Source organism: Dipteris shenzhenensis, chromosome 9 (genome assembly GCF_047967505.1).
Source record: "Dipteris shenzhenensis isolate YYH24624 ecotype China chromosome 9, Dip_SZ_1.0, whole genome shotgun sequence".
Classification (NCBI taxonomy): Eukaryota; Viridiplantae; Streptophyta; class Polypodiopsida; order Gleicheniales; family Dipteridaceae; genus Dipteris; species Dipteris shenzhenensis.
In genome coordinates this window covers 49280102-49292186 of record NC_141604.1, presented here as the reverse complement: position 1 = coordinate 49292186, position 12085 = coordinate 49280102, and the positions used below count along the sequence as shown (strand labels likewise).

The following is a 12085-nucleotide window of genomic DNA, read 5'->3' as shown; positions in this document are numbered from 1 at the left end:
CAACCCTCCATGCTGTCTCGCATGTGAGGTTGACTCCCATTTTGGTAAACAAAATCTTGGCATCTAACATGGGGGTGTCTCCAACTGTCAAGCCTCTGACTAAGACATTTAAAGCCTTGTTGTTCCTTCTTTTCTCTTCCTCCAGAGCTTCAGAGATGATCTCTTTCTTGGGGGCTGTTGCACCCTTCTTAACCACATTCTTCCATTCTAGCATATCTGCATTCCCTTTAGTGATTTGCTGTGTGAACTCAGCATGCTTCCCTTGTATGGTAGTCTGTAAGCATGCCATCTCCTTCTTGAGGTTCTCATTCTCAGAGTTCAACTCTTCCATTGCCTTGCACGTCCCTTACGGTGTCCCTTTGTCCCTCAGCTGCTGTAATTCTGTCCCCATGGCTTGCATTTTGTCATTGAGGCTGGCCTTTTCAGCTTCCCATGTTCTTTCTCCTTCTCCCATTCATCTTTCTTGCTTTTCTCCTTCATTCCTCTTGCATACGTCCTCCTTGTTTCTTGATTTCATTCAATGTTTCGTCAATGTGTGCTTTTTCTGCCATCAGTGCGACATTGGTGGTCTCAAGGCTATCTACTTTCTCAATCAAAGCCATACAAATTTTACTAAGGTGAGTCAAGACCTCAGAAGTATTCTTGGGTGGTGAACCTGCCATGTAGACTGTCATTGCACTTTCGAGAGCTTTTACATACCTCCGTGTTGTCATGGTCCAACAATGCGTTTACTGTTCACTGTTCACTGTTTATTGCATATTCCAGAAAGATAGAATTAAAGAAAAGATAGCATCCCAAATGTCTCCTTCTCTGGAAATTTCGAAATGCAGATTTGATAAGTGAGCATGCTGATTTTTATGCTCTTTTCTTGCAGGTCCTTCTTGCTTGGTCCCTGTGGGTTTGTCCACAACCTAAGGGCTGCCCATAGCAACCCTTGAGCAGCCAAGAAGCAGTCGGGGGAGGGGGGGGGGGGGGGGGCGGGACCTGGAGCCCCTGGCGCAGGCTACTAAAGCTCACGAGGAGCCTTGGGCTCTATCACAGGCCGTGGGGGGGCTTGAAGCCCTGGCCCAAGCCTTGGCATAGGTCACAGGGGCTAGGAGCCCTGGAGCAGATTGCGTGGGGAGCAGCAATGGGTCCTCCGCAATGAAAAGAGAAGAAGGCGCACTGGTAAGTGTATGAATTCAAGCACTTCAAGGGAAGCACAAGGGCTAGTGAAGAACCAAAACCTTGATGAGCAATTCAGGCAGCAAACAGGTCAAAATTGAAAGAAGAGGCCTGAGAACAGCCGCAGTGGGAGAAAAAGTGGACAAAATCTGCTTATAGCTAATGAAAACCAGCAAGGAAATGTGGCCCCCATGTGTATAACCCAGACATGGGTTAACTAGAGACTTCTGGACACCTTGACGTGAATCCAACGATGCATGCCATGTGTAGATTCATGGGCGCAGGCTACTAAAGCTCACAAGGAGCCTTGGGCTCTATCACAGGTCGTGGGGGGGCTTGAAGCCCTGGCCCAAGCCTTGGCATAGGTCACAGGGGCTAGGAGCCCTGGAGCAGATTGCGTGGGGAGCAGCAATGGGTCCTCCGCAATGAAAAGAGAAGAAGGCGCACTGGTAAGTGTATGAATTCAAGCACCTCAAGGGAAGCACAAGAGCTAGTGAAGAACCAAAACCTTGATGAGCAATTCAGGCAGCAAACAGGTCAAAATTGAAAGAAGAGGCTTGAGAACAGCCGCAGCGGGAGAAAAAGTGGACAAAATCTGCTTATAGCTAATGAAAACCAGCAAGGGAATGTGGCCCCCATGTGTATAACCCAGACATGGGTTAACTAGAGACTTCTGGACACCTTAACATGAATCCAACGACGCATGCCATGTGTAGACTCATGAATAGATCTACTACACAAGTGGCTTGCATGCCACCGAAAATTGAGTGCAAAAGCAATCATAGAGTGAAAATTGTTATGCCTAAAGTGAACTAATAAACAAAGGTTACATGCATTCTCAATGGCCTCATGCACATTCAAAAGTGATACATGCAAACTGAAAATTGTCATGCCTAAATTGAACTAGTACACAAACGTTACATGCATTCTCAATACCTCATGCACATTCAAAGTGATGCGCGCAATGAAGATGTGTAACATGGCTATACATTTTCCATGGACATAATTACTATATTCCTTATTTTTCAGCTGATGATTATATTATGCACATACTTATTGATCACACGTGCAAGTGTTTTATGTGAGTTCTCTTTTACAGGACTTCACACATCCAGTCAGTCATCTTCTATGAATCCCATGCATTCATCTTCTTCAGTTCAGTGATCACAGCTAGGGCTCCTTCTAAGGTCTTTCCCCCTAAACGTAGTTGGTTGTTAAGTTTAGGTTTGTGTGGGTTTTAACCCTAGTTTAAGCTAACGTAGGGCTCGTTGTACTTTCATTCTTGCAACATCAGTTCACAAGAGCTTCACATTTTCCTTGCTCCTGTCCGGAACAGGTTGCCTAGCTGTAGGGCAGCTCATGGAATGCTCCTTTGTAGGCGTCTAGCTGCGAACTGCAGGCTGAAAGTGGCAGCTGCAAGAAAACAGGTCGACTAGGGCTGTGGGAGGAGATTAACTCATCTGGAGGTGGTTTTGACAATGCTGCTGCTGTTTTCTTACATCTGGAGCAGATATTTTAGAAGGACAAGCTGCCTACAACCTCTGAAATACAGGCACCTCTCAGGCTCTTCAGTTCGGTACCATTTACAGCATCACTATGTAGAAAAGTGATCCAATGTCAGATCATTTTATGCATGCAAGAGCCTATGTCCTTAAGATTCAGCTGCAGCCACAATCAGCAAAGATTTGACCTTGATAAAGAATAAAATCCCACATAGCGTTCAAAGACAGATGAAACACAAAAGCAAACTTGAAGTTAGTGACAGCCTTGCCTTCTTGACACAAGTAGCAATCCTATAGACATCAAGACACGCAACCATAAATATATAATGAGTTATGCTTGAATTTCAAACATCAAACAAACCAAGTTGCCATAGATTAGTAAGACTTTACAGTTTACAAGCATCAACAATCCCATTACCCAGGCGGGGCGGGGGGGGGGGGAGGGGGGGCTGGTCTATGAAGAATCTATCTCGAAGGCTTTTTTTTAAATACCTTATAGGACAACGGAGGGAGACTCGTGATGGCCCCTCGATTAACTCATCATCTGCATAGATTCATGAAATTGGCTTGTCAACGCACTTGAATGAAGAAAACATGGTGCTTAAATCAACCAATACAGTAAACTCATCTTATCAAATGACGGGGGCTGCCAGATAGTCCTCAAAATCATCACTCATGTGATCATTGATTAGCAGAATCACATAAACAATGTGCATTATTCCTCATTCGCACAAAATCAGTAAAAACATTCAGCATTCTTCTCACTTTATGGTCAAATCTCAAAACAGACGCAGATGATTATAAGAGGGTAGCCACAAGAGAAACGAGTCACCAGAGCTCTATAGCTTGGGAAAGATGACAACAAAAAGGCTGAAAGGGGGGAGAGAGAGAGAGAGAGAGAGAGAGAGAGAGAAAGAGAGAGAGAGAGAGAGAGAGAGTTTATAAAAGTCTACGAAAGACCGATGGGTCTATGAGACTGATAGAAACTTGATACAATGAGCACTAAATGAGCATAATCACCCGTGCTGAAAGCTAAGTCCTAGGAAGTACATGGTCATATCATCATCATCAGTGATGTGATATCATCCTTGTGAGGGGATACCAACATGATCCTCATCATCCGACCAGGGTAAAGTACAATGAGGGAGAGAGAGAGAGAGAGAGCGCTCAAATCTAATAAAAACGTTCAGACGTCATTACAAGGCACTTACTGGATCTCCGAAAAGCACAAAATTAAGTGAATTTAGAATACCAATATATACAACATGGACTCCTCAAATATATTACTCTCTCCAGTCCATCAAAGAAAACACAAAAAAGACGGAAAGAAACTAAGTATATCAGAAATTGTTGAACCTTTTATCCTGACATGTATTACTTTTTGTAAGTAGCTTCCAAGATCTGAACAAATTGTGCAAGTTTTCTGGTATAAGGTTGGGAATCATACAATGGATCCTCCTGTATGTATGTGCTTTTCACAGCATAGAAAGTGTTCCTCATTCACACGAAAATCCAACACTTAAATGGTTATGAGCCATGTTTAATATAATCCCTCCTTGATGACTCCAATCCTGCATGCACGATTTATTAGAACAACTGGAAGTAATAGTTGCACCACCTTTGGCCGCTCATTCTACCATGTGGAGGCAATGCATAAACCTTCAACCTTCCAATAGCTCATTCACAATGTGGAAAGGCATTACCAGCCTCTACATTATTTCCTAGCGCTGACTTTTTGTTTCCTGGGAAGCAATGACATCACAGCCCCAAGGTTGTCCAAAGGCTAACACCCAATGTATTTATGAAGGTATGGTCATTCACTTTCAAATGGATCAACTTCCAACTTTTCCTTGCCCCGAGGTACAGACATGTGGTTGGGAGTTTACTGGTAGTCTAGTGGCCACACATACTTGAAAGACGACTCTCATTTAGTTATAGCTCAGCTGCTCACTGTTAGACTAGTCTGCCGGCTGGGAAAGATGCTGCACAATCCTTCTAATGAAGAAAGAACAGCATGAACCTTGAATATCTCCGAACACTGGCAGCATCAAAAAGGGCATTAGCTTAAAAGGGTTCAGGTTGCAAATCACAAACTATGTGACAGATTTTGTAAATATAATGCTTTTTGCCAAAAGAGCCTCCCCTAGGCCGTGATTTTGTATATGCCAACGCCATCATGTGAGAAGCTTGTTATCACATTCTAAAGCGTTAACACGTGCTTTTACAAGTTCTATACATAAACCAAGGAGATAGCTCAAAAACATATATCTCATAGACCATTCCTATCCACTGTTCTTCCCTTTCCTTATTCCTAGACTAGCACCACTCTATGAGCATGCCAACTGTGGGCAACAAAGTCTAGGAGATGCTGGATCATATGCCAAGGACCCACTCATAACCCTTCCCACCCCACCCTCCTTCCCAGCCTGCCTCTGTCGCTAGGCATCAACCTCCCATTCCACCCTCACTAGCTTCATCCAGCGTAATTGCTCGTCTTTCCCTCTAGGCCCTCCTTGACCTCTCTCTTGCTCAAGACCCCTTTCAAGGTCCTTCTTAATCCTTTAGACAGTCATACAACTAGATGAAACCAGGCACATGCCCAAACTCATCTTCTAAAAAAAAAACATACAGTGCAGTTTCAATCTCATAATAATCATAAGGTTGAAAACCATGAACTCCATCACGCATAGCATGGACTAGCTACTATGACATCCTTTAGACAATCATAACTAACTTAGGGCATTCCAGGGCAGTACTATGACATCCTTTAGACAATCATAACTAACTTAGGGCATTCCAGGGCAGTCCATTACTGCCTATCCCATCCTTTCTCCTACTCCCCCCTTCCTTTCCCACCCTTCGCTTTGCCTTCCCCTCCCACTTTTCTTTTCCTTTCTTGCCATGCTCTTTAGCCTTTTATTTCCTGCCACCCCCTTTAGTCTTTCTCCTACTCCCTCCTTCCTTTGCCACCCTTCACTTTCACTTTCCCTCCCACTCTTCTTCTCCTTTCCCATCACCCTCTTTAGCCTTTCCTCTCTTCCCTAACCTTTTTCCCAATCCCTTTCTTCCTTCAACCCCTGCCTTCCTCTTGCTTACATTGCCTTCACATTGCTAGCAGATTTTAGGAGCTTTGTTTGACTTGGAGATTTTGCTTCAAACGGTGACCACTCAGTCTCACTAGAGGGGCTCTAATAAGAGCACCTTCAACACCCTCTGCCTTCTGAAACCCTTTTCAAAGGACAAGTAAGATAAGACTGAAATAGGGTACATTCTGGGACTCACCCCCACTTGAGGTTGTATTTGAGGGCGTTTTGGCCGATCTTGGCACTAGAGCATGCTCACATCAAAATGTGACACTTAATGGGCAAGGAGTATTTCGTCCTCCCTATTGAGGAGCAGGAAGTCAGAATAAATATAACAGACATAATAAGACAAAAACAAGTGAGTACAAGTACTCATGAGCACTGCCTTCAATTGGTTCTGTCAAAGGAAAACAATTGTCAAGATGAATGAATGATTACTTTGCAACACCTATGATGGACGGAAGCCCATGTATAGGAAAGTTCGAAAATTTTGCAAACTCCATGAGACAGAGACAGAGACAGAGACACAGAGAGAGAGAGAGAGAGAGAGAGAGAGAGAGAGAGAGAGAGTGATTGAGTGTGTGAGAGAAAAAACCAAAATAGTAGGGGGCCACATGGCGAAAAATGGTGTGGGACACTTTTTTGAGAAAAGTGTAACGATAGCGCTGCCTGGAAGGCAGTGCTAACAACACCTTACTATACATCAGGATCCAACAACTGGGTGTATGTGACACAATCAACTCTTTGCCAATCTTGGAAACATAATGCACACTGCAACAAAGAGAAACCTGTCCTGCCAAACAAGATAATCATTGACCTCCTTTTCATACAACCCTTGGCCTCATGTTAATATCAGAAACCCAGTAGCATTCAATGAAGCACTGCACTTTCTAACCTTACCACCACATGTTTCAGCCCAGTACTGTATCCTTCAATTGAACCAGTGCAGTGGTCTCAAAAGCTCTGAGAACAACTGCCAAGTCTCTAGTTGCTATATGAACTCAGCAATCCCACTTACTTCTATATGCTTTTGAGTCTCTATCACAGAGGGTCTAACAATCAAACTGAGAAACCATACCAGCAAGAGCTTTCATTCCAGCAAGGCTGTAAATTTGTAAGCTTAAGGGAGAGCTGAATTCTACTGCTGTGCTAGTTGTAGCAATTGCAATCATGTAAGCCCCTGTAAAACAAGGCAGCAGAGGCATGATGATATGAATAATGCTAGTTCTGCATAACATGAAAAAGGAAGGTTTTAAAACACTCAAACGGGGCTGGAAAGGTGTCAAACTTAGAGATGTTTCAAGGGCAAATACCAACCAGAAAAATCCCCAATAATCTGCATGAGATTTGTTCCAATCTTAAGCATTCCTGTCACATTTGTGGGCATCTGCGGTCCAGTGTCCTGGCTAACACAAAATATCAACAGTCATATATACAGACATTTTCACCTTATTTAAGCAGAAGGTTGAAAGCATCAATAAATGTATGGATCACATGTATGCTAAACTCCTTTTGTTTCATTTTACACACGGATGGCCAGTTTTTATCAGATTTCTATGCAAATGGATGCCAACAAGGGAAGATCCATCTTCAGGAAAGGGCTCACTTACCATGGATGATGAACTTCTCTTTTCCACACCCTTTCCATTGACCAAAACACTGCAAATTATGCCAATATCATATCAATATTATTTATTAATAAAATTCAAAAAATATTTGATCTCCTCAGTTCCAAGAAAATTCTTCGCACCCCTGAACTACAAAAGCAGAATTATACTCATATGGCACCTAGGCCACATTTTCTAATCACAGGCAACACAATCATATCAGATCTGCTGAGCTGGAATTCCAACCAATATTCCATCCTGAACCCAGTAGCAATAAAGATAATTTATGCAACACTTGTACGTGCATATATTCGTGCAACTTAGAAATTAGAAAATACAATACTAAACCAAAGCAAACAAGAAAATTGTGAACTAACAGAAATCTTGTGCAATGAGTGCAAGCGTGCAGTGATGAAAACACAAAACAATTGCCTAGTCCTGACTCCTTGATACATATATAGGTACATAGGTATGTACATACGTACGTACTACTTATACGAAGAGATATAATAGGTGGGTAGGCTTGTTACATATATATGTAGGCATTTACATTCATTAGTACATACATACATACATGAGATGATGGCACCTCAAATGGGATGGGTGCCGCAGCTCATGTGTCCAGCAGTTTCCTACTCACCTAGCATGCCAAGAAGTCAAGGTCTCAGTCCTCATTTCTCCCTTGCCTCTTCTCCCATGAAGAAGCTGTCTCTATTCTCCTACTGTCTAGGGTTGTGCCCCTTGGGCAGCCTCATGAGTCTAGACCTACAACTGGTGACCTCGTGTACAATAGTGCAATGCATCTTTGGTCCAAATAATCAATGGCACCGCTCATATCCATGTATCCATGGGTGAAGAGGCAATGGTACTTCCCCCGGACCTCATAGTATCTAGGGCATCGCATGAGGAAATGCTCGTATGTGTCACATAGAGTGCAAAGGCTCATACCTCTAGGTGTCATGCGGCTGCAATCTCGCATCCTGCCTGTTTTGTTTTCTATTTCCTCCTGCCCTTATTCCCTGTCAGAATATGCCGCAACCCTTTGTTACTTCCACCTACTGAGCCACCCTTTTTGGCTCTCACTATGCTGCTTAACTTAATTGTCTTCAAACCAATGAAGGCCAGCCACACTTCGACTGATTCTAAGTTCACTTTGGAACACCATTCAACTTTAGAAACACTCGCCCGATGTTCTAGTAATTGATGCTATTTTTGTCTTTTCTCAATTCTAGGACTAGTTGGGTAAGAATGAGGTGTGCAATCTCAATGTAAGCCCTTGTGGGTCAAGATTGATGAATAAATACCCTCTTCCGACCTCAGCTTGACAACATTCATGGTTTAAGGACTCATTGGTCCTGTTATTGCTGATCCAGAGTTGGAGCTGCTCAGGTCATGTGAAGCTGCTGTGGACTAGACCTATAAAACTCCTGCTCTCATCCAAAGTTGAAGTGGCCAGCTGCTACAGCATCAGATCCAATCACTGAAGTTTTTCTAACTACAGCGGACGACCCAAGAGCAACAAAAGATGCTGTCCCTCACTTGAGAATCAAAACTCACCTCCCAAAATCAATGTCTTTACAGCCAATCACATCTAATCTGCAAACTGTTGGGCATGGCTTACCCATGTTGATCCCATCTAGAATCCCTTGCACTTACTGTTGTCTTGTCTGTCTTGGACCCTAAGTCTTGTTTGGGGTTCAATACCCTTAAGATTGAATAAAACAGCCTAGAGGCGGGGAGGCCCACCTTGACCCCTCAACCAGTCTCCCATTCTGAGTTCTTCTGTGTCAATTTTTATAAATTATTGTGAAGAATTGAAGATAAAATGGCATCCACTCTACATCATCAGTCAAAGCCATCACAACAAGCTCACAGAAGAAGGATCTATGGATGAGCAAAAGCCCTCAACGATGTTTGTGTAATAGCAGAGGTGTGAAAGACGTGAGGTCATGATCAATAGAAGGGAGGTGTTGAGGAAGCACCAATCTGAAGATTTGAGAGTAGCCTCAAGGCTGCAAGATAACCACTAGGACAGCCCCAGGGCTGGCAAAAAACATTGATCTGGCAAGATTGTAGGGGCAGACTGACAGGCAGTAAACAAGGGGGGCACGGGGTGGCAAGGATGAGGAGGGGTGTGAAGGAATGAGGATGTGTGGAGGGATGAGGAGGGGGGACCGCCAGTGGAGTAGATCAAGCAGCACTTGTCAGTTGGACTAAACAGCATATGACACGAGACATTCACTCTGGCAAGAGAGCAGTAAATCATACATCTATTTGGAATGCAGACCTAAGTTCACCATGAAACCAACAGTGTGATAGAGGAAACATAACCTTGGCATGGTTAGAGAGGCACTCCAACACCACAAGGTCTGCAATACAGAGGCAGTATGACAGCCTTGACTGGTGATGTAGAGTGGATGTCACTTTATCTTTTGTAGTTTTATAAAATCCACATAGAAAAACTCAGAATGGCAGACTGTTTGAGGTGGGCACCCTCGCCCATAGGCCAGCTTTATTCAACACAATCCACCTTCAGGGTTGACCTGAACAAGGCTTAGGGACCAAGACGACACACAGTCTGACTAAGTGCATGCACAAAACTTTTTTGATCGGGCTCAACATGCGTGAGCCAACCCCATTCACATATGGCCAAGTTAATTAACGGTAGAATTTATGATACAGTTCTGTTTTCACTGTTCTGCTTTACAACTTCTTTGCGGGTATCAATCTTACCCAAAAAGGCCTGGATTATTGAAAGAAAAATGGAATTTGGCTGATCACCCTTACCACGTAGGGCCTAGGGACATGAGAGTAGCTGAGTCAAATACTGCAGCTGGCACCTCTTTATCTGCTTCAAAGGTTAGCCTTAAGGTGAATTTGATTACTGCAACTGGCAGCAGCTTCCAGGTACTTCATCATTGGCCAGCAGCTCAGAGCAATTGTTCAACATTGCTGATTTGTGGACATGATAGCAGCTTATGCAGTAACAGACAAGTTTCAATGGCAAGCAGCCATATTGTAATTAACGAGGTTTTCTGGTTCTGCTCAAATTACAAATTTATAACTGTATGGCGGGATCTTCATGGTGGACAGTAGTGTCCAACACAAACCACGTGTACTCTGGATACAGTTCATCAACAAAGGAACCAGGACTCAAACACGTGCAGAAAATAGACATCTCTACAAAGCCGATACACCCAAACACTGGACACCCATACTTACAAATAATTCGTGAGTTCCAAGTAGGCAAGAACCACTTAAACACCATCTCTTGGAAACAATTCCCTGCCCAACCTACAGCCGAAAGAACTGTGCACCATTAACAAGGCTTGACCATGGAGTCGCTCGCATTCGACCCTTCATTACCTATGCTAGACTCACTTTCTATGTGCGTAGGACGTAGACTAAGTGCTCTCAAGCTGGGTGCTCTTGGTGATGGCATGAGAGTCAAGAATGATGGGGATGGTAAAGGTGGAGTGCATGAAGATGCGATGTGACCACATGAGTGGCACATCTCATTAGATGTGTCCATTTGTTTCTAATAAGGCTCCTAAGGTTCTTTTTCCTTGACCCCTCTCCCTACACTTTAATTATTATTATTCCTTTTACATCAAGGCAATGACCTATAACTTAACCTTTTTCCTCTCTATCTCACTCAATATAACTCTGATTTTAGAGCCGTCTGAATCAGCATTCTTCCTTTGCTAGTCCCATTAATTAGCATACTAATTTGAAAAAGTGACTAGGTAATCATGTCATGACATCCCCTCTTGCTTAGCTCTTAGTTGTCCTCAATTAATAATTGAACAATGTTTAGTCCCTATCATGGGTAGTGTTTGTGGACTATGTGCAGATATAATCAATGGAAGTTTTCTAAAGTTCTAGGATAATCCTTCCCTCTTTTTCTTTGCTCTCTTACTACACAGCCTCAAGCTTCTAATGCAAACCTAATCCTTAGGTTCATTTATCTTATTCGTTCCTTTTAATAAAATCATAATAAAAGGAAAGGGTAAGAATACTTAGCTTTGTTAGCGCCATGCGTTGCCTTTTTCCTGCACCTCATGGAACTTCTCCTACAAAATAAACAAATGGTCTAGTCCCAAGTGACTTGCTTGGAGCTACTACTTCTATAATAAACTAGTCCCAAGTGACTCTTCTATAGTAAACAAATGGTCTAGTCCCAAGTGACCAGCTTGGAACCACTCTTCTATGCTAGCATACCACTTGATATCTTAGAGCAATGCATTGAGTAATACATTGCATCAGTTTCCATTTACCAAGCTCAAACAAATTAACTATTGGGTGGTAAGTCCAATTCTCAATCCCTTACATGTATTTTCCTTTTGTTCTCTCAATGATATAATTGGCAACTTTCTTTAAGAATTCCAAGAAGATTGGCCAATATAATATTGTTTGTTGGTACCATGGTCTCCAATTGTGGGTACCATCAAAAACCCTCAATTACACTAGGTACTCTCCTAAGTAACCTTTTGCTTAATTTAAGCAAAGCTCTGCTAAGAAAAAGATGTTTCTCTTGCTAGCTTTTCTCTTTTTCATCTCTTACTCTCAAAAGGTTTACCTTGAAAGAACATTTTAAGCACACCACAGGTATCAATTTTCTAGGAGCATTTTCCTAGACCCGCTTGTACTAAATGTTGCAAACTACATCCTCTTTCCCCAATTAATACTCGAGTGTAGGTTGTCCAAAAGATTGGATATATTCATGCAC

General features: G+C 42.8%; 1 protein-coding gene across 2 annotated transcripts in view; it reads right to left on the bottom strand.

The window, feature by feature from the left end:
* Positions 1-12085, bottom strand: part of LOC147898775 (uncharacterized) — an 87502-nt gene that overhangs the window by 36299 nt on the left and 39118 nt on the right. For both annotated transcript variants that reach the window (XM_087379430.1, XM_087379431.1), the window contains 4 exons: positions 7360-7408; positions 7067-7151; positions 6828-6929; positions 3159-3210 (listed from right to left, as the gene is read on the bottom strand). In XM_087379430.1, the coding sequence (XP_087235556.1) occupies positions 3159-3210; positions 6828-6929; positions 7067-7151; positions 7360-7408 (288 nt within the window). The remainder of the gene's footprint in view (positions 1-3158; positions 3211-6827; positions 6930-7066; positions 7152-7359; positions 7409-12085) is intronic.